This window comes from Protopterus annectens, chromosome 11.part0, assembly GCF_019279795.1.
Source record: "Protopterus annectens isolate FY-2018-M chromosome 11.part0, PAN1.0, whole genome shotgun sequence".
In the NCBI taxonomy this organism is placed as follows: domain Eukaryota; kingdom Metazoa; phylum Chordata; order Ceratodontiformes; family Protopteridae; genus Protopterus; species Protopterus annectens.
In genome coordinates, this window is record NC_056745.1 from 674,136,707 (window position 1) to 674,163,267 (window position 26,561).

General features: G+C 42.7%; 1 protein-coding gene across 1 annotated transcript in view; it reads right to left on the minus strand.

Moving 5' to 3' along the window:
* LRP6 (LDL receptor related protein 6) overlaps nt 1-26,561 on the minus strand; it is a 2,645,333-nt gene that overhangs the window by 52,860 nt on the left and 2,565,912 nt on the right. The window contains exon 22 of the mRNA XM_044088131.1: nt 22,507-22,604. Coding sequence (XP_043944066.1) covers nt 22,507-22,604 — 98 coding nt within the window. The remainder of the gene's footprint in view (nt 1-22,506; nt 22,605-26,561) is intronic.

Below are 26,561 nucleotides of genomic sequence, written 5' to 3' on the forward strand. Positions count from 1 at the left end.
GGATAAAAGGTAGGTAAGTGAATGGTTTGGTTAAGGGCCACACTGGACACCACTTTAGGCATAAATGTCGGGTTTGTCCTCAGAGAAACCCTGTCTGGATGGAAAAATGATAAAAGGTTCCACAGCCATGAGTGTCTGCAACTCCGAGACTCGTCTTGCAGAGGTTATTGCTAGGAGCAGAGCTGTTTTCCAGTATAAGAATTTTATATCAGCTGTTGAGGCTGGCTCAAAAGTAGGCAGTGTGAGTTTTTCCACGACGTAATTGAGATTCCATGCAGGTATTGGTGCTCTCCTTGGAAGTCTTATGTTTTTGGCCCCTCTGAGGTACTGCCTTATTAAAGGATGAGAAAAGATAGGTGGTTCCGTATTGTAATGGGCTGAAATGGCAGAGGCATGGATCTTAATTGATGAGAAGGATAGGCCTTTGTCCAGTATCTCAGTTAAGTACTGTAAAATCTGAGGAATATTTGGTACAAACTTGTCAATTCCTTGTACCTGGTTCCAAGCACAGAATCTTTTCCATTTTTCTGCATAAGATATTCTGGTACTGGGCCTCCTGGCCTCCAAAATAACATCCATCACAGCTTTGGAGAAAGGAGTGTTCTGAATGGCTACCTTATCCGCCATGCTGCCAGATTTAAGGTCCTGAGTTGGCTGTGCAGGATCTGATTGTTTTGTTGGGTCAGTAAGTGAGAAATTTGAGGCAATGTCCAGGCTGGACCCCGAGACAAGTTCTTTAGGATTGGGTACCAGTGTTGGCGTGGCCAGTTTGGGGCAATCAGTATCATTTTTGGCTTCTCTTGTCTGACCTTTAGGAGTACCTTGGGGAGGAGAGGCAGTGGAGGAAAGGCATATACTGCTAGGTTTTTCCAGCTGTAGTATAAGGCATCCACTTTCCATGCTTGCTTGTGATAAGTCCTTGTGCAGAATCTCTGTAGTTGGCAGTTGTGAGGGGAGGCAAATAGATCTATGTCTGGGCATCCCCATTTCCTCGTTATCATGCTGAAGACTTGTGGATCCAGTTTCTACTCATGGGGATCCATGAGGTTTCTGCTTAGTTCGTCTGCCAGAGTATTTATCTTTCCAGGCAGGAATTGTGCTTGCAGGTGAACTTGATAAGTCAATGCTGTGTCCCTCAAAGTCATGGTTTGTCTGCAGAGGGGGTAGGAATGAGTGCCTCCCTACTTGTTTATGTACCACATGACTGTAGTATTGTTGGTCTTTATCAGTAGTTGTCCTGGATGAAGTAGATCCTTGAAAGCTGTCAGGGCATTCTGAACAGCTAGCATCTCTTTTTGATTGATATGAAGATGCATCTGGCTTGCGGGCCGTGTGCCCTGTATACATTTTCCTGCCATGTGGGCTCCCCAGGCATAATCTGATGCATCCGTTGTTAGAGTCTGCCTGGTTGTGGGTAAAGTGAATGTCTGTCCCTTGTTGTGGCGACAAGCCTGTGCCCACCATCGAAACCCCTGTTGCAGGCAAGGAATGAGGGTAATTGACGTTTCCAGGCTGTGGCAATGTTGAGTCCAAACACTTTTTAGATACCACTGTAATTTCCTCATATGCAGTCTGGCATATGGAATTAGCAGAATGCAGGATGCCATGAAGCCCAAAGCCTGCAGGATTTTTCTTGCAGATAACTGGGTCTTTGTTGCCAACATTTTGAAGTTGTCAGTTGCCTTTGTTTATCTGGCGTGAGATAAGCCATCTGGGCAGGTGTATTTAAGCTTGCACCCAGGAATATTATCTCTTGAGATGGCACTAGTTTTGATTTCTTTTCGTTTACTGTGTACCCTAGGCAAATTAGTAAACTTTTTACAAATGCCAGATGCTTTAGTAGAATGTCCTTGTTCTCTGCTTGAATAAGGCAGTCGTCCAAGTAAGGATATATTTGAATTCTCTTTGTCTGCAAAATGTAATTACTGGTGCCAGGAATTTTGTGAAGACCCTGGGCGCAGTAGATAAGCCAAAGGGCAGTGCATTGAGCCAGCTATGAATCTGAGGTATCTTCTGCAAGACTGTCTGATTGGGACATGCAGGTATGCCTCTTTTAGGTCCAAAGTTACAAGCCAAGCCTTCTTGCCCAGCATGGGCAGAAGCTGCTGCAGAGTCAACATTTTGAATTTTGGAATGTCCAGAAATGTGTTTAAAATAGACAGGTCCAGTACTGGTCTCCAGGCTTTGTCCTTTCTGGGTACCAAGAAAAATCTCGAGTAAAATCCTTGTCCCTGCTCTTGCTGTGGTACTTGCTGAATGGCCCTCATGTCCATGAGGGATGAAACTTGCTTTTGTGCCTCTGCCCATTGATTGTGTGGCAGGTCTGGCATACCTTTTGCCCTTGGCAGGGTGTGAAAGTGGAACCTGTAGCCCTGAGACACTATGTTCAAGACCCATTTGTCCTGTGTGATCATGTGCCAATTTTGTGAAAAAAGTGCTAGTTTTCCCCCTAAGGGGGCTGCCAAAAGATAAATGCTTGGTGCTGGCAGAGGAAAGTCATTGGGACTGTTTCCTGTATGGCTGTGATTTGTCTTCTTCGCTTTTGGAGGTAGAAGCACCCCCATTGTTTAGGCCTGTATGATCCTTGGGGCTGGGATCTGCCTCTGGGGCGTCTGGATCTGTCTCTTTGTGGCCTGTCTGACACTGGAAAGGACCAATTCTTTGTAGGCCACTTCCTGCTAAATCTGGGTGGCTGCACCTGTAAGAAATCCTTAACTGTCTGCATAGATTTCGATTTGTCCTCCATTTCTTCAACACTTCTTCTGCTTTTACACCAAAGTATCATGCTGTAATGGAGCATCTAATAATTTTTCTTTAACATGATCAGGCAGATTCTGTTCCTTTAACCAAGCATGCCGCCTAATGACAGAACCCATAACAGCTGCCCTGCAAGAGGACTCCAGAGAATCAAAACTACATTGCAAAGTATGCTTTCCCACTTGTTCATAAGTCCTGCATTTCCTTGTTTTCTGCACATTCAGAATTTGTTAACATTTTCTGTTTAAGCAGTGACATTAAGTATTGCTGATATTTAAGCAAATGAAATTGACAATTTAAAGCCCTCACAGCCAACGTAGCAGAAGTGTAAACCTTTTTCCCCCATCTGTCCAGTGCCCTTGAATCCCTATCAGAGGGGATAGGGTTTTTTGCAGTGGAAGCCTTGACCCCTTTGGGACCCTGAGAAATAGTTTCTGGGACAGCAGCAGGGTTTTTATAAAGAAATTTATGTGAATCTGGAACCCTGTTGTATCTGTCTGGGTTAACAGGTGCAAGGGGTAGAGAGTCAGGAGACAGGCCGGACTCTGAAAATACATCATCTACAATGTCTAAAACAGGAGGGATAGCAAGAGGCCTGTGCTGAGGTAGTAAAAGAAAGTCTCTGAGCCTTTTCTTAGATTCTGAGTAATCTTGGCTCTCCAAGTGGAAGTACTCCCTCATGGTATGCAGGGTTTCCCCAAAAGAATAATCCTCAGGAGGGGAGGCTGAAGGGATAGATTCCTCAGCATTAAATTCCTCATAGGGAGGAAGAGAGTATTCCTGTTCAGAAGAGGAGTCAGAGGAAATGGAAATCTGATCTGAAGATTCATATTCTGTCTCTTGACTAGGCCTCTTATCAGGAAAGGGATGGGAACCCCTGATCAAAGTAATTAGGTCTTCGGCCATTTTGAGCATCTGTTTCTTAGGCATGGAGGCCTGTCCATGGGCTTGCTGTACTTGTTTCTTCGTCTTTAGTGGTGCTTTAGTCTTTGCCTTTGAAGCTGTAGTCGGTTTTATATACAACTGTGTAGGCCTGAAAACACCCTCAGAAGCAGATGCCTGCTCAGCGGCGCCGGACCCATCTGAGGGAATATTTTCCAAGTGTCCAATACCTTGAGTTTCCAGAGGCCTAGTCTGCTCCATGTGGGAGTCAGAAGCGGCCTGCGGCTCTGAGGTAGCGGGCGTCAGGGGCTGCGAAATCGCCTCACTGAGAACCGGCGACTGGCTTAGAAGAAGCCTCATCAGTTTTGGACCTCGGATGCCTGTCCTTTTCCTTGCGTTTCTTGTGAATTGCGGTAGTCGGATGGCTATCCGACAACAACGTGTAATTAAATCTTCGGCCAAAGTAATGAAATGCAAAATCATACCGACGCTTAATAGTGAGTTGGTTAAATCTAGCACAAAACCTGCAATTAGAAATGTCGTGATCAGGGCCTAGGCAATGAATACAATAAGAATTAAGTTGTTATGTGGTATTTGCTTCCCACAAGAAATACAATTATTAACTTTTTCTGACATCAGTCTGGAGCAAGAAATAAGTTTCCCCAACGGGGTACTTAGCTTTAAATGAAGACTTCGGATCTGAAATTCGAACACGAAAATCTCAGGAGTCGGCTGACCAGCACTTGCAAACTGCTTCTGTTTCGGGCACCGCTCGGCAAGAAAGACTGAAAAAAACAACGTCGGCTGCATCTTTTATACCCCTGGCGCACTAATGTCAGGGAAGAGGCGACAGCAACCGACGCCAGACCAGGACTTTGGAATTCAGGCCGACTGCGGGTAGCCTGCCAGCAGCATAACCCAAGAGTAATGACTGCAACAGTGAAACACGATGAACATGTATCCTAACATGCAACTTTTCAGTCTGGTACAGCAGCTGCTCAGCTGCAGACCAAAAAACACTATGTACGATAGTGAAAGTGGCAGAGAAGGTAACATGCTCCAAACTTTGAGCACTACAAGAGTTATACACATCACAATATCACAACAGTGCTACAAAAATAATCAGAGATCCTACACACCCTGCTTATAAACTGTTCACATGCCTGATGTCTGGCAGAAGATACCTCAGCGTGCGTTGTAAATTGTCCAGTTTGAGAAGCAGCTTCTTCCCTCAAGCAGTGAGACTCGAACTCTGGCAATAATCTCAGGGAAGCCAGACACTGACAAGATATGGGACAGCCAAATATTTTGGTGCAAATAAATAAGAGTTTGGATTCTAAACTTTAGCAATATACAGATGGAAATGAATGCGCATTACTATACTAACTACATCCTCTTACTCATGTAAGAAATAATCACATAGTGCAATGGGAACTTGTGCAATAAGAAATCATACAGCAGCTGAAAATTACAGATAAGGTAAACTGGAGTAATATGTAGATAGAATAACCTAATGTGAAATAAATGTGTCCGTTGTATGCGTTACTGTAGGTCTTCTCAATTCGAGCCTGATGCATGCAATTTTGTTTAGACTGCATTTGTGTAGGGCTAAATGACAAAGCTTACTTGCTTACAATCACTGAAACAAAATGATAATTTAGTCAACCAATTCAATACCTACTTAATTGCTTTATAGGTTAAGTACTATGCTAGCTGGCCCTTGTGGGCCTATTTAAGCTTTGCCAATTTCTCTCAAAGGTGAAAATCAAACCCTGCACCTTTCGTCTGAGAGGTAACCACTTTTAGCCATTATGTCACCCCTTCAAACAATACACTTTATACAGGAAGTACAGTCATTAACCAACCAGGTGACTAAGCAAACTCAAATGTCCCCAGTCAACCAAAAAACCTTTTTCAACATTCTTCTCCCAACCAGTTCACACAGATACCATCAAAAAATGCCTCAAAAATCAAAGCCTACTACAACCACCCCAACAAATATTATAAAATCATAGTTGAGTCTATTGCATAACTAGTTTCAATTTTGATAAATTGATCCATTTCTGAAAATAAAGTTCCCTCTTTGTGGAAAAAATCATTCATTATTCTACTGCACAAGGGTGACCTCAATACAGATCTTTCAAATTATAGGTAAATTGCCATTTTATCTCCCTATCAGAAATATTACAAAATGTATTTATAAACAACTTCTCAACTATCTAATAGACAATCAGCTTTTTTCTTCAACCCAACACAGCTTATGTCTGTTATCACATCAAAACTACTGCTTTGTTGAATTTTGTTAACACTGACCATACCTGTAGAAATATTAGTAGCTTAGTCTCCACCATCTTCCCAGACTTAAATGCTTTTGATACTGTCTTAGCAAAAACTCTTACAAAAACTCTCAACCTTAAGGCTCACCAACTGTTCACTGCAATGGTTCCACAGCTACTTCTCAAACAGACCCCAAAGCAGTGGCTACTGTCCCCCACAGGGTTCCATACTAGGCAATACACTTTTCAGCACTACACTGCTACAAAAAAATGCTACCCTATTTCAATATATTGGCTCATCCTTAATCTACTCTGCCAAAATTGTCAAACTCCAAGACCTTGCACAACAATCCTCCTTTATCAACTGAAACATCCATCCATCCTTAACTCCTTTTTTTCCCATTTTGCACATGGGGTCGGGGTGTCACTTCAACAGTGAATCATCTGGAGCCAAGGTTTATACCAGTGAAACATGACTATATAATTCATAACTATTACTAAACATGAAAAAAAAAAAAAAAATTACTGTTCTTTACCACAAAATGCATCTCTGTCAGAACAATATTCACTAGTCTCAGCCAACACCATGACAGAACAAGTAAATCACACAAAATTAATGAGTGTCATCACAGACGACCAGTTGAAATATGACCAACATATAGGTTCATAAGCAAATACTATGCTAGCTGCCCTTGTGGGCCATTTGAAGTCTAGCCAATTTCCCTAAATAATGAGAATCAAACCCTGTACTTTGCATCTGTTAGATAAACGTTTATGCTAATACCCAACCCCAAAAAGTGTTAACTGAGTCAATGAGTTAAACCTACAGCCGTCTTCTTATCCAGAGGCAGGCATGTTATCCACTGCCTGTGGTGATGAGTATTAGGCTAGCTGCCCTTGCAGGCTATGTTAAACCTAGCCAATTCCCTTGAAAGGTGAAACTCAAACCCTGTATTTTGTTTCTGTAAAGTAAACACCTTGACCATTATACAAATTCCAGCACCTAAAATCCTTGGCTTGCCCAGGATTTGAACAGAGGACCTGTCATACCCAAAGTGAGAATCATACCCTAGATCAACAAGCCAAATATCACGCGATTAAAAAACTCATGAAAAACTACTTGCATTACACAGAGTAAAAACCTACCTTAGTGACATAGTCAGATGATGTATAGCCTCTATTTTCTTACTGACATCTCTGCTCTCATCTATGCTGCCGCAATCAAGTCTCACAACTGTTCAAACTTACTGCTGCTCTGGTGGCTTAGAGGGATAAAGCCCTAACTATGGCTCAGGCTACCCAGGTTCAGTTAGAGGCTCAAGCAACACAGTGGTTTCACCCTTGGGTGGGAGGATGAGCACTGATGATGTACACTAAGGGGAGGTGTAGTCTACAGAAGGGAGTTGCCCTCGGACATAGTCGACACAAGCAAGGGGGTCAGGGAAAGGAAGTGGTAGTATCCCAGGGGACTAAAAAAAAAAAATTATAACTGTTTAAACTTGAGCAAAGTTATAATCAAATAAATTTGCAGTGAACTATAACAATTGAACACACCACTGCCTAGGTTTTAAGAGAATTAAACTGTTTAGAACCATCACATCACCTGGATGTCTCTCAGCAAACTACAATACACAGACTTCTCTATAAGCAGAGCATTTACCAGCCATTAACATAACACAATATTACTCCCCAAACAGATTTTTACTCTCTACAGAAAAATTAATAATCACTACAACCAAATCATCTAATACTGCAAATGACTCTATACTCAGACAGTGTAGCTAAACTATGGAAGCACATCCCACTACCAATAAAATGAATTCAGAATGCAAACTCATTTAAAACACGGACTTCACCTATAAAATCAATGCATTTGCTCCTATACATCTAAATATCACCGTTCTCTTCAGCTTGCCATATCAAACCATTTCTCTTCATTCAGAATGCTGTTTCACAACCATTCTTCAACAACTGAACAGTTCAACTAGCATCTCCCAGCCATATTCATAGTTTTGTGACACAGATCAACCCCAACTTCTATACTTCCAATATAAATCTCAACTAAAAAAAGATATATATATATATATATATATATATATATGTGTGTGTGTGTGCGTGTGTACACACACACACAAATTATCTATGAACCTGCTTTACACTATTAACTACAATAAAAGCATTTTGTGCCATATCTACTGCTTCCATCACCTATATTTTTTGAATTTCTAAGCACTATCCTGCAACGTCCTGAAAAGTTTTCATGAAGGATGTAAGGTTAAGAGTTCAGGTTACATATTTATGGCATTTCAATTAATTCCAAAAGGTACAGTTTAAGTGGATCTTTCAGTTTTTAGCTATCTAAGCTAAATCTATGACCTCTGGCCAATGCAGCATCCTCTTGAAAATAACCTTATTGTAAAGTTATATGACTGAGCTGCCTGGAAAGACAAGTGGAGGGATAAGGGTACAATTACGCCTTTTTACAAGAGTTACCCCTTAGCTAGCTGATGTATTCCTCGAACACAACTTTTAACTATCTTGTTAATTTGTGTGAACTGCAGGATGTTGGCCTGTCAGGTTAACATGACTAGAATAACATGGGAATAGAGGTTCACTGTTGCCGTAGAGAGAATCTGTAAATATAAGTTTTAATGGCACAGTGACCCTAAGAAAATCTGAGACAGCAAGGCCTACTTCACACAGTTGCATGGACTGCAATGGGAATTCCAATAGGTTCATAAGGAATACAAAACTAAAGGATGGTGTGAAGTCCTCTATGCCTGAGTGTTTTCACTGTGATACTCACCATGTAGTATGGACAGATGGAATCTAGTGCCAGGACAAATAAGAAAATGAAATGAAGTCAGTTCATGACTGGTCATGACAGATCTCAACTGTAAACTACATCTTTAGGTGCTAACACAAAGGTCACCCACTGGTACACAAGGCCCTAAAGGACTAAGCATTAGTGTAGGAGGAAAAGCAAAGGAGTCTTGAAGAGGGATGCTGGTTTGTCTCAGTTTTCAGAGGTGTCTGCTAAAGGTTCAGACTTTGGACCATGATGCAGAAAGATCAAAGACAAACTAGAGGACAAAAGACAGTTGGCATCAATGCCAGGACCACCTTTGGTAAGTAGAAAAATATGAAAGAATAGTCTTTTGAGCTATATGAGCTAAGCTAAAACACTAAGCAATAGTAGTAATAAATATTTGTAAATTAAACGCCACAGTAGTAAAAAAAAAAATCTTGTTGCCATCAAAATTTCTTCACTTTTGCGAATAAAAATAGCTTCACGTTCTTTATATAAAAAAAATAAGTTATGTACTCACCATAATGTTCCATCTGAGTAGTTCTACTTCATTTGTCTTCAACTTGTGGGTCCTTCAATACACTTCGGATCCGACATGGCCGCATTCTCCAGCTATAGCTCCGAGCTCCAAGCACCTCCCCTTACCCATAAAGCCTCCCTGTCTCCCTTCAGGTTGAGTTTGCTGCCTAATGGGAACAGACACCCGATCAAACACCTTATCTACCAGAATAACCAACAGACCCAACCTTAGCCTAGGCAAAGGCAAGGATTCCAACAGTAACAATCTAAAAAATATATCATACCCTGAAGATAAGGTCAGGGGGAAGGAGGGAGGGACGGTTGAAGATAAATGAAGAACTACTCAGATTGATTTTTACGGTGAGTACATAACTTCTTTATCTGAAGTAGTTTACTTCATTTGCTCTGCAACCTGTGGGACAGAGTCCCCAGCTACCTAGTTCTTAGGTGGCCCTCATGGAAGGATGCTCTGGAGGACCGCAGAGCCAAAGGATGCTGTACTCTTAGAGACAATGTCTAATTTGTAATGCGAGATAAAAGTGTGAGATGAAGCCCAAGTGGCAGCTGAACAAATGTCATCCAAAGATACTCTAGACCAAAAGGCCACTGATGTAGCCATATATCGGGTCGAATGAGCCTTCACTTTTCCTGGTAAAGGCAAAATCCTCTCTAAGTAAGCTCGGCCAATGCATTGTGAAATCCAACAAGCAATGGTCACTTTTGAGACTTGTTTACCAAATAAGGACTTGGCATAAGACATAAAAAGTTGATCAGACGTGCGATAAAACCTCAATTATATATGTACATCGAGTAAATGCAATTTATATTCCCCCTTGTTTTGGTAGTTAGGAAAAAATTTGGCAAGTTTACAGTCTGGTTAATATTGGCTTCCGAAGCTACCTTGGGCAGGAAAAAGGGCTAGTTTAAAGTGACACCCTATCTTTATGGAAAATCATGTAGGGCACTTTGACTGAAAGAGCCTGAAGCTCCGACACTCTTTGTTGGAGGTAATGGCGACCAGGAAGGCAGTTTTCCATGTCAAAAATTTCAAATCTACTGAAGCCGCAGGCTAAAAAGGGGAAGAAACTAGCGCCTGCAACAACAGGGTAAGGTCCCGCGGAGGGATAGGATCCTTTACAGGTGGTCCAAGAAGAAAAGCACCTTTAAGAAAGGTCTTGCCCAGTTTAGAGGAAGCCAACGAAGACATATTAATCCCCCAGTGAAAATTAGATATGGCTGCCAGCTGAACCTTGACCGTAGAACAATTGGCGCCCTGTTGAAAAATGCTAGCCAGAAAATCTACAACTGCAGATAGAGGTGCCGGAATAGGATCCAAGGACCGCTGAGTGGCCCATATAGAAGAATGTTTCCATTGAAAATGATACACTTTCTAGGTAGAAGATTTGTGAGCTGCTTCCAGGGTTGACTTAACCAAAAATCCAGCACAGCAGGCAAAACGCTAGTAAACCACACGCCAGCAGAACAGCAAAGGAAGTCAGCTACAGCAACGTAGTAATCCACATATAATGTTTAATTTAAAACAACAACAATAGAGTTGAGCGCTTTCACTCGTAATACACGAGCTTCATCAGAACAAAAATTAAATTCAGATGCAACATTTTAAATGTTTAAAATGGCGCCAAAAATCACATCTCTTAAAGCTATAGCTGCATATTGACTAAATATACAGAGGCACAGGTTATACAAACCTATTAAAATAGGAATTAAATGAGGCACAGGTTATACAAACCTATTAAAATATGAATTACATGATTAAAATGAATGTCTAATATAGATATTAAAATAACAACATAAATATGTTGACATAGTCAGCTATTCAACATTATATCAGTTAAACCAGTCTTATAGTCATTAATACCTGGTGGGGTCATAGCATCAGTATACACCTGCCACCAGTATTCTTTATAAGCCAACAAATTCTTTATGTTACCACCCCTAGGATCCACTTTAATGATATCTAGAATAGCAAACTTAAAATGATGTTCTGCACCTTTTTTATTAATGTGCCTATACAAGGCGTTCTTAGTGTCTTTTGTTTTAATGCTGTATCCATGGGCATAAATTCTTTTTTTAAACTGTCTTTGTGTTCTCCCAATGTAGTACGCAGGGCAGCACATACATTTTGCCAAATAAATAAGCATACTAGTTCTACAGTTTCCATTCTTGAATCTAACATTGGTCTTATTAATATTATCTAAAATAATATTTCTCTCTTTCAGGATATCCCTACATTGGTGACATGCACCACACTTCTTAGTGTAAGAATCAATACCTTGTTTCGTCTTAGATCCACTTTCTAAAAGACATTTCAAGTTTCTACCCATTTTGAATATATAACTGGGTTTGTTTCCAAGAATATTGGTAATATCATGGTCAGTAAAATATAGATCCCAGTTCTTATCCATTATATGTTTCACTGCATGGGAATGCGGACCATATTCAATAATACAAGCTCTGTTAAATTTCTTAGTAGGCTTTGTATCTGTCATATTCTGCTCATTAGTAAAATCCATTGTGACAGTACTATTAAGCCCAAGTAATGGAATGTATTTGTTTCCCCACTCTCCTATAACATATTTGCTAATATCCTGCATCATTTTCTCTTCATACCCTCTTTCCCGAAACAAACTAGTAATGAATTTGACCTCATCGATCATGTCCAAATATTCAGAAGTCATTCTAAGTGCACGTACAAGTTGTCCTTTGTAAATATTATGTTTGAGTTGTTTTGGGTGATTGCTACTATATTCTAAATAGGAGTTGGTGAAAGTAGCCTTCCTATGTATCCTTGATTTAAATTTAGTCCCATCGTATGTTATTAATGTGTCTAAGTAAGCCACTCTAGTGTTGCTACATTCCGAGGTAAATTTTAAATAGTTGCTGCTATCATTAAGATGTTTAACAAAGTTGGTAAAAGTACAATTATCCCCGTTCCATAAAATGTAGATGTCATCAAGGTAACGGGAACAATATACTATATTGTCATAATACATGCTGTCTCAGAGTAGGTATATTTAAAGTAGGGGGTGTGAAGCCCCCCACATGGCTGCTGCTGGGGGGCTTGCCCCCCTGCAAAAGTGTATTAAACTAATGTTTATTTTTTATTTTGCTTACCTGTTTGATGCGGTTTGATTACGAAACACGTTCGCCATTTTGATTTTCACCGTTTACGTGTTTTGCTTTGTATGTACATCGACCTTTATGTGTCGGTGTACATACATTCGGGATTTAGACTTTTCGGGTTTCTAATATAGACCCGGGGACTGGTTGGATGACTCACTTTTCCTTATAGTGATTCTATTTGCACTGCTGCCTCCTCTCGCTGTGTGGGTGGAACGTCCGGGAGGGCTTTGTTGGATGGGGGAGGTTCTGGATATAGTTCACAACACCCATTGATCTGTTGTAATGGACTCCCAAGCTAGTGGGTATAGCAACAAACGGCCCCCAACTGTCTCCAGAGATACAGCTGGGCAACCCCTCAGGGCTGCTGCTCAGGATTGAATGAGAAAGATTCTCGGGACCCGAAGTTCTTAGGACCCCCTCTGCTTCTAGGGCAGTGTCTGTCAAATCCCCTTCACTTTGGTATTGGCTCTAAGGTGGACTGGCCGGAGGGGACACCCAAGAGGTAGATAGGCCTGAGCTGAATGCCTCCAGAAACACAGACTCGGAGGTCGGTTTTGAGGTGGACCCCCCTTTTGTGAAGGATGATCATGTCTCCAAAGGAGACATCCTCGGGGAGTGACCTTAGGGAACCTTCCCCTTCATCCAGGTCTGTCGTCGTCCATGAGGGGCTCTGGGGGAAGAGTCCAAGTGCCTCCTCTTGCACGTATGCTTGCGAGGAGCCTCATGGGGACTGTCTGAGGAGGCCTTGTAAATGGGTTGTTCCAAAAGTGGAACTGCCTGGGGTACTATGGCTACAGGCTGCCCCTGAGACAGCAAAATGGTTGGAACCACACTCAATGCTGGGGGGGGGGGGGGTCTGAATGGATTTTGAGGCCGAGATAGTCTGGGGCCTCAACCCTGTGAGAACCCTCTCCACCATGTTGAACGCAGAGGGGGAACGGGCCTCCTGCACAGAAAAAGCAGAAGCTGCTCCCCCCTTGACCTCACAGAGGAGTCGGAGCTATGCCGAGAAGTATGCTCCTCTCCAACACACTCTGAGCAGAGAACACTCCCTCAGACCCGACCCCGAGGCTCTGGCTCCAAGAGCTCGGATCCGAACTGGTCGGATCTGACACACTCAAGGCAACTTCCGGCACAGAGGTACAGGGTACCATTGGCGCCTACCCCTTGACTCCGAACGTCCTCGGATCCAATGACTCTGAAGCCAAATGTCGGATCAGAGAAGGTGTAACAGGACGGAATATGGGTAGAAAGGAGCCTGCTCCAGTGGGAGATGGCCCAGGCAAGACCCCCATCTGAATTTGAGTGCGGATGAACCTCCACATCATCTTGTCCATCTCCACTTCTGAAAGGCTCTGGGTGGAGCAGGAGGATGCCGCCGAAGCTGGACGAGAGTGCTGGTGGCGTGAGGGGGACAGAGACCGGCTAGTTGGAAGCTCGGGCTCAGGTTCATAGGTTGGTACTAGGCTATCGGCCCTAGCGCCTATACAAGCCTAGCCATAACAATTCCCTGGCTATTTCTTCCCACAGTATTTACTTCCCTGGACCCCTGTATAGTAGGGCGACTGATGTAACCCCGGGGGTGAAGTTCCCATCTCCCATCCAATCATCAATGTTCCTTTTTTAAGAGAGCCAAAGAGGCACTCTGCTTGACATGTATGGGCTGTCTATTCCAGAGTATGGGGAGTCCCTGGGTCAGGAACCTATCCCTCCAGTATGTTTTGTTCATTGTGATGACAAGGTTTAGATCCCTGGAGAGCGTCTCTCTGAGGGATTGGGATTTCTTTAAGTGCAGCATGTCCAACAGCACTGGGTTTGACATGGCCTTGTATGTTAAGCAGAGACTATATGCAACAGAGTATAGGTGTTTTTTTTAGACAGTCAGCACAGGGCATCTGCTTTAGGCCTGTGATTCTTTCAGTGAGATATTTCTGCAGCCTTTCCAGTTGTTACAGATGTCTTCAGAGGTAAATACCAAATGGAGCACTGTATTCTATAATGGGTCTAATGAGGGATGAGTATAGTGGGACAATGACCTCCTTTTTTCTGGATGAAAAGTCCTTAGTGATGAGGTATGCCACACAGAAGGATTTCCTGACTGTTGTGGCGATGTGGTTATCGAAGGTAAGACCACTGCCACCTGTGTCCCTAAGTCTCTTATCACACTTTCGGTGATTAGTGTACTGCCACCTATGTAGTAATTCACAGGTATATTTTTTTTTCCCCAAAGGGGATAACTATACATTACTTGGCATTGAGCTTGAGCCCATGGCTCTAGTACAAAGCATCTGTTTCTGCAAGGTTCTTTTGTAGAATATCCACATCATTCGGAGATTCAATAATGGCTCCCAGTTTGCAGTCATATGCAAACTTTGTTAGCCAGAGTCCCTTAGTGTTGGCCTGTAACTTCAGAGGAGTAGATGCCAAACAAGAGCGGTCCCAGGACTGAACTCTGAGGTACTCCACTTGTCTGGATCTGGATTTGGAACCGGCTACTTTTACAGTGTGGGTTCTGTCAGTAAAACAGTTGGCAACCCATCGAGTGATGTAGGGATTAATGTCCGGCTCAGTAAGTTTATCTATGATTCCAGAGTGGGGGATGGTGTTGAAGGCCTTGGCGAGGTCCAGATAGGCTGTGTGGACCACCTTACCCTTGTCCACTGCTCTGGAGACTGATTCGAAGAAGTCAATCAGGTTTAGGAGACAAGATCGGCCCTTCACAAACCCAAACTGTGTGGGGTCCAGTATTTGAAGGTTCCCAATGTCTTTGTTTATAGATTCCATGATATGTTCCATATCCTTGCAGATCAGGCTCGTCAGACTGATGGGGTGGAAGTTCCTGGGATCCAAGGTGGATCCCCCCTTGTGGAGTGGGATAACTGTAGCTGTGCGCCACTCAGTGGGCACGAAGCCTGAGGTGAGGCTATGATTAAACATGACACTTAGGTGAGGTGCCACTTCATTTTGTAGTTCATGTAGTACACAGCCTAGGATGTCGTCTGGTCCCATTGATGCTGTATTCTTAGCTTTGGAGAGTGCGTTTTTTACCTGTGTGGCCATTACTACCAGAATTTGGCAATCTTTCGGTACTGAGATGGGCACTTTAGGGAGTGAAGTTTGCACTGAATCTGCCAGGATATTGGCAATATCCTTGGGATCAGTATATTTAATGCCATTCTGTTGTAGCTCAGAGCAGATCTAAGCATTACCATTTAGATTCTTGAACATAGCTATAGAATGCCTTGTGGTTGTCTTTGGAATCTTTGGCAATTTTATTTTTGTAACTAGCATTAGAGGATTTTATGAGGGATCTCAGCTTCTTACTGAGGCTGGTAGGGGAGTTTTTTGCATCCTGGGATTTTCCTCTTTTCTGGAACAGTTTTCTTCCTTTTGTTGTAAAGTTTGTTTATGGCAAGGGACCACCAGATTGGCTTCCTTTTTTTTTTTTTGAGGAGAGCGTCTTGGTTCTATTGGGGATGGCATGATTCATGCACGAGTGGATGTGCTCATACAGTGCCTTAGTGTAGGATTCAGCAGTCGAACTTTCAGTTCCCGTCTGCATGGGTGTCATGAAGTTTGTCATTTTCGACTTGAGTAACATCAAGTTGGCTTTGAAGAAGTTTTTTTACAGAGGTTTCCTTACTGGGGAGGTGGAGGTGGGATGTGGATGTCAAGGGTGATTAGCTTATGGTCAGACCTGACCAACGAGGAGGTGACCATAGGTGTGGAGCATCGATTTCCCATGTTGGTAATGACCAGGTCTAGGATATTGGAGCCCCTGGTGGGACTAAGGATTAGTTGATCCAGGGCGTTGGAATTTATGAATTCCAAGAACCACTGGGCAAAGGTGTTGGTACACGAGTAGTTTTCCCAGTTAATGGCAGGGTAGTTGAAATCACCCAGTATTAGGGTGTTTGGTCGTATCTTAATATTTTCTAGTATGTTTAGAAAGGTGTAGGGAGACTCCTGGGGCATGGTGGGGGATCTGTAGCAAGCTACAATTTGGATTGCAGTCTTACCTACTGTTAGTTGCACCTGGAGAATTTCAGACGCATTGTGTTGGGCAACTAGCCTGGTGGTGTGAATATCCTTGGTGAATATGGACACTCCTCCACCTTTAGTGTTTCAGTCCTGGTTTGGTGGCCGAAAAGTGTGGTAAGAGTTGTAGCCTGGTATTGCAGGGGTGCTCTCTGGAGCCTTGAACCAGGTCTCAGGTACTTCATAGACATTGATGTTCTCCATTTTTAGGAGTGCCTTGAGAGAGTGCATTTTGAGGTTTAGACTTCTAGCACTGAGTAGCATTACCTTCAGATTTTGCATTCTTGTACCTGCTACGGTGGTGGTTTTGTCCTTTGAACTTTGCCTAAAAAAGGCACTATAGGGGTGCAAGAGCCTTACCCAGTAACCTGAATCCCAGGGGTGACAGGTGCAGACCATCTCTGGTAAAGCACTGTGGTCTGCCGATCATGTCATCCCAGGCAGACAGATACTGGATCCCCTTTGAATGACACCAGAAGCTTAGCCAATTGTTGAAGTCATTCATTTTGTCCTTATACTGTGATATCATTCTGGGCAAAGGCAGGATGCTACTCGGGGCTTGGGTCATACCTGCGTGGGCCACATGATCCGAGAGCTCTTCCATGTCTCTTTTCATGTAGTCCAGGGAGGTACGTCTCAAGTCATTCACTCCAACATGGAGAATGACAGCCATATTTGTACTTGTTGTGGAGTGACTTGAGTGCATGCGTTATGTGGCGGATCCTGGCACCTGACAAGCAGCTGACTGTAATTTTCTCCTTGCTCAGTCAGGTGAGTGGGACATCAGTGTGCCTGACTATACAGTCACCTATGACTGAAGTGTTGGGTATGTTGTCTTGCCTTAGGGGCTGTTGATGGGTGGCACACTGGTGTTGTGACCTATGTGACACTTTGGTTGTGATTGGTGTTTGCGTTTCAGCTTCAGAGGTCCTTGTTGCTTGCGCAGGTTAATGTTAGGGGCCTCCACATATGTGCATTTAGTGTTGCTATGTGTGGGTGTTGGTGATATGGGTTTAGAAGGGCTATGTGTTGCTTGAGGTGTAGTGCGGGTGTTAACCTTCTCCTCTTGATTGTCTAGAACAATCTTGGGTGGAGAGAGCTTTGCTTCCAGTTTGGCTATGTAAGTGCATCTCTCGCAGATTGCAGTGTTGGGTGGTAGGAGTAGAGGGTTGTCTGTGTACATGAGGCAATTGCTGCATTGCCCCAGTATGCCCAGATTCACCAGGTGGACAGGAGAAATCACCAGAATATGACCCTTGGACATGCTTGGTTTGGTGCTTTTTTTGTAAAGTACAGAGCTGTTTTCCCTTACCTTAGCAAGGTACTTTGCAATTATAGGCTGTTTAGTGCCTACAATTAATTTCTCCTTATTAACAAGGAGAGTTAAGTACTTGTATCAGTTTAAGACTTCCTAGTGCTTTCCAGCAGATTTTAAAGTAAGTGCTAGTCACAGGGATGCTTAAAGGCAAGATGAAAAAAAAATGGTTCAACCTAAACACTGTAGTGTGCACTACAGGAGTTAGATGTGAAAGTAGGTAACCCAAGTTTTACCTGTCTAAAAAGTTAAGTTTTAGTGGAGAGTCACTATTTTTAAAACAGCAAGATAGATTGAAAGGGGTGGTCACTTTCGTATTCTGGTATTATGGAATACAGTAGGATGACCAATACATTTAAATAGTTGAAGGGGAGTGATTTCACAAAATGATAATTTTGTGCTTACTCACACACGCCAGTAAAATAGAGAGAAAATGAGATATATGGTAAAATTAACATAAAGGGAAGGAAACTAGAAAGACATTGGTGTTTAAGAACACTACAGTAACTGGGTGGGAGGGTGGAGAAAAAAAATTCTGCCTGACTCACAAGAGACATAGCTGTGCTCTCTTTTCAAGTTTTAATACGCAGTTAAAAGCAGAATACAAGTAAAACACAAGGTAAATAAAACAAATCACAGTATTCAAAATAGAAAAAGCAATAAAGTAATACAACAAATAAAAAGCAAACTAACCTTTCCCTCACAGCAAAGTGTAGCAGAGTCTGGGTGAGCTTTTCTAGTAAAGCTCTGAAATGTTTTATTTTACCCCTTAAATAGAAGGTTTAGTCCCTAGCTCCACCTCCCTTAGTTCACAGATGATTAACCTTAACTGACCTGTTCTATTGACCTGTACTAATTTCTGCCTGACTCACAAGAGACAAAGCTGTGGTCTCTTTTTAAGTTTTAATATGCAGTTAAAAGCAGAATACAAGTAAAACACAAGGTAAATAAAACAAATCACAGTATTCAAAATAGAAAAAGCAATAAAGTACTACAACAAATAAAAAGCAAACTAACCTTTTCCTCACAGCAAATAGTAGCAGAGTCTGGGTGAGCCTTTCTAGTGAAAACCTTGGGGATCTGAGCAGAGGGGAAGCAGGCCTAGAGACCGACTTTGTCTTCAGTGGTGGACTGGTCTGCGACAAGCGGTTGGGGGATCGGTGTGCGAGACCAGTCCTCTTTAGATGTATTCCCCTCCCCGGGCCTCTTGGCAGGAGTGCGAGTCCCAGAGGCCGGGGAGGAGGAAGAAGCAGCAGCAGCTGCTTTTCCCACAGAGGAAGAAGGGATCACGGTCCCAGCAGTAGAGGGTAACAAGCCCTTAAAGATCAATTTGTCCCGCCTGTCCTTAAGTGCTCTGGGGTTAAACCCAGTGCAAACAGGACAGGGGGACTGGAGGTGAGCAACCCCCAAGCAAACCACGCACAGAGTGTGGCCATCAGCCAGTGAAAGCTTATAGTCCACACTGTGCATTTTTTTAACCCAGGCTTCAGGGCCTCAGCCATCCCATCAGCCGGTTCACTATCCACCACACACAGTCAGAAAGCAAAAGGTAGAAAGAGAAGATAGAGGGGGCCTACTACTACTACTACTACTTCTTTCGGCTGCTCCCGTTAGGGGTCGCCACAGCGGATCATCTGTTTCCATTTCTTCCTGTCCTCTGCATCTTACTCTGTCACACCAACCACCTGCATGCCCCCTCTCACCACATCCATAAACCTTATCTTAGGCCTTCCTCTTTTCCTGTTACCTGGCAGCTTCATCCTTAGCATCTTTTTCCCAATATCCTCTGCATCCCTCCTCAGCACATGTCCAAACCAACGTAATCTTGCCTCTCTGGCTTTGCCTCCAAACCTTCCAACTTGGGCTGACCCCCTAATATACTTGTCCCTAATCCTGTCCACCCTTGTCACACCCAGTGCAAATCTTAACATCTTTAACTCTGCCACGTCCAGCTCTGCCTCCTGCCTTTTTGTCAATGCCACTGTCTCCAACTCATATAACATAGCTGGTCTCACTACCCTCTTGTAGACCTTCCCTTTCACTCTTACTGGTACTTGTCTGTCACAAATTACTCCTGACACTCTTCTCCACCCACTCCATCCTGCCTGTACTCTTTTCCACACTCACGGTTACTCTGAACTGTTGATCTCAAGTATTTAAGCTCATCCACCTTCGCCACCTCTACTCCCTGCATCCTCACCATTCCTCTCCCTCTCATTCACACACACATATTTTGTCTTAGTTCTGCTGACCTTCATGTCTCTTCTCTCTAGAGCATATCTCCACCTCTCCAGGGTCTCCTCCACCTGTTCCCTACTCTCACTTCAGATCACAATGTCATCTGCAAACATCATAGTCCACAGGGACTCCCGTCTGATCTTGTCTGTCAACCTGTCCATCACCACTGCAAATAAGAAAGGGCTCAGAGCTGATCCTTGATGTAATCCCACCTCCACCTTAAACGCATCCGTCACTCCCACCGCAGACTTCACAGCTGTCACACTACCCTTGTACATATCCTGTACCACTCTTACATACTTCTCTGACACTCCCAACTTCCTCATACGATAGCACAACTCCTCTCTAGGCACCCTGTCATATGCTTTCTCTACGTCCACAAAGACACAAAGCAACTCCTTCTGACCTTCTCTGTACTTCTCCATCAACACACTCAGAGCAAACATCGCATCTGTAGTGCTCTTTCCTGGCATGAAACCATACTGTTGATCATTAATCAATCACCAGGAGGCCTACTACTTTTACTTTTTTTCACTAGCTAAGAAGAAACCCGGGGAGGTGATAAGACAGGTTCAAGAGAGAGAAAAAAAAAAGGAAGAAAAATAGCTAAGAAACAGACCAAAATACAACCTGACCAAAATGAAAATGCTGGAGCTCGGTGACCACGCTGCGTACTCTAAAGTGGCAAATGAGATCTGAAGATAGATCGGGAGGCATTATGGGTAAGGGGATGTGCTTGGAGCTCGGAGCCATAGCTGGAAAATGCGGCCGTGAAGGATCCGAAGCAGATCCGAAAACCAACAGGTTGAAGAGCAAATGAAGTAAACTACTTCAGAGCAATGGATCATCTTGCTGCAAATAACAATAGCTTTACTTCTTAGTAGCAAAACAACAAATCTTTATTGAGTGAAACTTGTACAAATCGGGAGATAGGTGCTGTGCTTATGTAAAGAAACTAGAAATAAATATTGTTTACACAGATTTCAAAAACAAAGAAAAAATGAACATTCTATTTACTTCTATAGAAACGTAAACATATAATTGTGATCGGTTAAAACTTGAATATCTCTTAGAATATATATTAAAATGTAGGTGGTTATAATATTCCATTGGTTATCTTGCTGCCATCTTCTGTGTGACTGAATGGAGTGAAAAACTATGAAAGTAAATAAAATGCAGAAATAAAAGTCTGGCATTCAAGAAAACACTATTAGGGTCGTAATTCTATGAAGCTTACATCTCTGTCCTATTAACACCTACAAAGTTCTAACCATCATTAATACAGTTACACAATTAAATCAAAGTGGATTTAGAGGCAGGCCAATAATGTACATCTAAGGGCCTAACAACTGCAGTAGGAGAAAAAACAAACCGATGTTGCACAAGCCATGTATGACCCTTTTAATCTGTGTTTTCTCCTGCTAGTAAAAAACTGCAGTTTATATGAAACAGAACACCCACAACCTCTCTCTTTCCAGTAAGAACTGCTATCTGTATCATGCACTCCAAAATTCCCAAAACTCTTCTTTTCAGAACTCCAGTACTGTGGTTATGCCATTTATTCACAATCAGTGGTTTATGCAGAGTTCAGCACATTCTGTACAAAACATTTCAATACAAGCACTCACAATGAATGCTATCTATGCTCCTGTATACATAAATTAATATTTTGTTTTTAGAGAAAAAAATGACTGAAGCAAACTTCTCAGCTCTTCTGTGGAGTGCAAAACAACTGATCTGCTAATTATGTATGATGCCTGACGCTTTGAGTTTTTTTTAATCATTCATGTTGAACTTTTGCTTCACTTTAAAAAAATATATAAAACTTTTAATGTGACATATGGGTGGTGCAGCAATCAACACTACTGTTTTACAGCACTTGGATTGCCAGTTCATTTCTTGGCTGGGGTGCGTTCAGTGCAGATTCTGCAAGTCCTCCCTGTGCCCATGTGAGATGTCAGGTGCTCTGTTTTATTCCTGTGTTCCAAAGATGTACTATAGATGAACTCTCAATCTTCTAAGCTGTCAACAGAGGTGTTTGTGTGTGTGTGTGTGTGTGTGTGTGTTCACAGGGTAGCTGAAGCCCTGTTCAGGACAGGATGAGCTTTTAGCCTCTACCATCCACCACTTGTTGGGATAGACCTCAGCTCCTTCCACAACCCTGTACTAAATTACGATACAAGTGGAGAACGACAGAAAGCATTTTGGTTTGATTGTCAAAGTAGCTGCCTGGTTTGCTTGTTAAAGTAAACATAGCAGTTGGCACTAAAGCTTGCAGAAAAATACTGGAAGTTTTTCCCAGTATGTAACTACAACAACAAAACAGGGCATTTATTTCAAAGAAAACTGGAAGGAAAAGAACATCTGCTGGAACCCAAATGGGAACAAATTTCTTGGAGAACTATTTAATCCTAATTACAGGCTCAGTATTAGATTATCTGTTATTTCAGTACCACCACCAATGGTAGTAAAACCACTATCAACGTGGAAGAACTACTTAAATCTCAAGAAGTGAAAAAAATACATACCTGTATGACCGGTGAGTAGAAGGACTGTTGGAGGAATAACCAAATTCCATTGTATAATGTGAACGCTCTGTGGCTGGTGAAGGTGGTGGATTTAAAATCTGTAGAAAAATAAAAAGATGCAGAATGTTTATATGAAAGTGACTGAATAAAACAGTAACTTAATTGAGAGTAAACTATAATATGAAGAAGGGGGAAAATGGTCCCGGACATTACAAGCATTTCACAGCTAGCTACTCCAGCTGTTTTAATTTAGAGATTCTACAACAGCAAGTTAGAAGAGCACATTCAATGCAAATATTCCTAAACTTTTCCACAACTGCCCGTGTCTAAATGAAGTTTAATGTGGTCTTCTAACAGATATGTAGTCTTATGACATCATTACACCTACAACAGCATTCTTGTTCAGTGGGTCCATGACTTTACTTTTATACGTGCTGCCATTCCAAATCAGCAGCATTTCTTTTCCTCAAATTCCCTTGTTCAGGGACAAGCACTATATGCATATTCAGGATAGCGGGTCTAGCTCTTGTACCCACCAATCTGCTCTCAAACAAGAAGCACACTTCCTGCAAACCAAGAAAAAAAAATCAACGATGAATGGACATGCTGTTTTACAAGGACATAAAAATACATAATCTACTTGACTTACAGGGAGCTCCAATAGCAGCCTTTGGGTGTATGGGATGCCTGTGCACAAGATGATGATGGAATGCTACCTGTGACCCACTGATGAAGAGTCTTCCTCATAGGTAAAGGTAAGAAGTAGTAACAGCTAACATAGGGGATCCTCCCTTAGTAGCCTAAACCTGAACTGAATCCTTAAGCAGTATACATTACCTATATGGAAGCACCCAAAAGACAAAAAAAAAAAAAAAAAAAGAGAGAAAAGAAGCGCTTAGAAGGCTAAGTCTTGAAGTACTGAGGCAACAAAACATGCCTGACTACTTGCTTCAGAATTAGAAAAAAATAATGCTTGGTGTAGCTGAGAGCTGACTGCCACAAATGTTTCCAATGGATTTCTGACAAAAGAATCACATGACTCACAAGACTTTTTAATTAGATAATTTTCTAGCATTCTTAACTCTCCAAGAAGAATGTCTGCTAGACCACACCAAATCCTTCTGCTGGCAATATACACAAACTACAACAAGCCATACCTCTCAACTGTACAGATTTTGGCAGAATGTCCAGAAATCTGCCTCGTAATTTCGGTGTATTCCCCCTAATATCTGTCCCTTTCTGGCAAATAGCCGAGGACTGGAGTCATGAAATAATGACAAACATTTGAGTTTAAAACACCACATCCTTCAGAAAATTTATGCTAATGCAAAAAAAAATTATGTACTCACCATAATGTTCCATCTGAATAGTTCCATTTCATTTGTCTTCAACCTGTGAGCCTTTGGATCCACTTCAAATCAGACATGGCCGCATTTTGCAGCTATGACTCCGAGCTCCAAGCACCTCCCCTTACCCATAATGTCTCCCTGTCTCCCTTCAGATTGAGTTTGCTGCCTAATAGGAACAGACACCCGACCAAATAACACCTTGTCTACCAGAATAACCAACAGATCCAACCTTAGCCTAAGCAAAGGCAAGGATCCCAACAGTAACAATCTGAAAAATATATTGTATCCTGAAGATAAGTTCGGGGGAAGGAGAAAGGGATAGTTGAAGACATATGAAATAGAACTACTCAGATGGAACGTTATGGTGAGTACATAACTTCTTTATCTGAAGTAGTTTACTTCATTTGCTCTTTAACCTGTGGGACAGAGTCCCCAGCTACCTAATTCTTGGGTGGCCCTCATGGAAGGATGTTTCGGAGCACCGCAGACCCAAAGGATGCTGTACTCCTAGAGACAATGTCTAATTTGTAATGCAACATAATGGTGTGAGATGAAGCCTAAGTGGCAGCTGAACAAATGTCATCCAAAGGTACTCTGGACCAAAAGGCCACTTATGTAGCTCCACAGATCAGGATGAATGAGCCTTCACTTTTCCTGGTAGTGGCAGACCCCTCTCGGAGTAAGCTCTGCCAATGCATTGTGAAATCCAGTGAGCAATTGTCATTTTTGAGACTGGTTTACCAAAGAAGGGCTTGGCATAAGACACAAAGTTGATCAGGCTTGCGGAAAGGTTTGGTCCTGTGAAGGTAAAACCTCAATTGCCTATGTAAATCGAGTAAATGCAATTTATATTCCCCTTGTTTTGGTAGTTAGGAAAAAAACTGGCAAGTTTACAGTCTGGTTAATATTGGCTTCTGAAGCTACCCTGGGAAGGAAAGAAGAGTTAGTGCGAAGCGACACCCTATCTTTATGGAAAATCATGTACAGCACTTTGAAAGAGCCTGAAGCTCAGACACTCTTTTGGTGGAGGTAATGACGACCAGGAAGGCAGTTTCCCATGTCAAAAATTTCAAATCCACCAAAGTCGCAGGCTCAAAAGGGGAAGAAACTAATGCCTGCAACAACAGGGTAATGTCCCACAGGGGGACAGGATCCTTTAGGGGTGGTCTAAGAAGAAAAGCACCTTTAAGAAAGGTCTTGCAGTTCATAGGTAGGTACTAGGCTTTCGGCCCTGTATACGCCTAGCCAAAAAGGTTCCCTGGCTTTCACCACCCACGAAAATTATTTTGCCCTGTCAAGCAGTGTCGCAGAAGTGATCCCCGGGGTGAATTTTCTATTTCCCATCCAGTCGTCAAGATTTTTCTTAAACAGGGCCAATGAGGAGCTTTGCTTGACATGAATGGGTAGTTTGCTCCAGAGTATGGCAAGTCTCTGGGACAGGAATCTATCCCTCCAGCATGTTCTGTTTATTGTGGTGACAACGTTTAGGTCCCTAGAGCGTGTAGCTCAGAGGGATTGGGATTTCTTTAACTGTAGCATGTCCAACAGCTCTGGGTTTGACATAGCTTTGTATGTTAAGCAGAGAACGCCTCTGAGTAGGCGATATGCGACGGAGAAGAGCTGGAGTTTTTTGAGGCTGTGTATGGCACCTGTTTAGGCCGGTAATCCTCTTAGTGAGGTATTTCTGTGGCCTTTCCAATTGTTGTAAGTGTCTTGTGAGATGCATGCCAAACGGGGCATTGTACTCTATAATGGGTCTGATGAGGGATGAGTAGAGAGGAACAATGACCTCCTTTTTTCTTGATGAGAACCCTTTTGTGATGAGGTGTGCCACATAGAAGGATTTCCTGACTACTATGGCAATGGGGTTATCAAAGGAGAGATTACGGTCCACCTGTGTCCCGAGGTCTCTTTTCACACTTTGTGTTTAGTGAGCTACCTCCTATGTGGTAGTTCATGGGTACTGAGTTTTTCCCAAAGGGGATGACAATGCACTTCTTGGCACTGAGATTGAGGTCATGACTTTGACACCAAGCATCTGTCTCTGTGAGGCCCTTTTGTAGAATGTCTACATCATTAGGTGATTCTATTATGGGTCCCAGTTTACAGTCATCTGCGAACTTTGTTAGCCAAAGACCTTCTGTGTTGGGCTGCACTTCAGAGAAGTAGATGCCGAACAGGAGAGGACCCAGGACCGAACCCTGTGGTACTCCACTCGTCAATGGTCTGAAGTGAGACTTGGAGTCGGCTACTTTTACTGTGTAGGTTCTGTTAGTGAGACAGTTGGCCACCCTTCTTGTGACATAGGGATTTATAAACCAGTTTAGTGAGTTTATCTATAATTCCAGAGAGGGAGATATTATAGAAAGCCTTGGCAAGGTCAAGAAAGGCTGTATGCACTACCTTGCCCTCGTCTACGGCTCTAGTGACTGCTTCAAAGAAGTCAATCAGGTTTGGTAGACATGATCTACCTTTTACAAACCCAAACTGAGTGGGGTCTAGGATTTGGAGGTTACCTATGTCTTTGTTTATAAGCTCCAAGATGATACGTTCCATGGCCTTGCAGACCAGGCTCGTCAGGCTAATTGGGTGGTAGTTTCCAGGGTCCGTGGTGGCACCCCCTTTGTAGAGTGGGATAACCATCGCTGTGCGCTATTCAGTAGGCGCATAGCCTGCGGTGAGGCTATGACTAAACATGGTACTTAG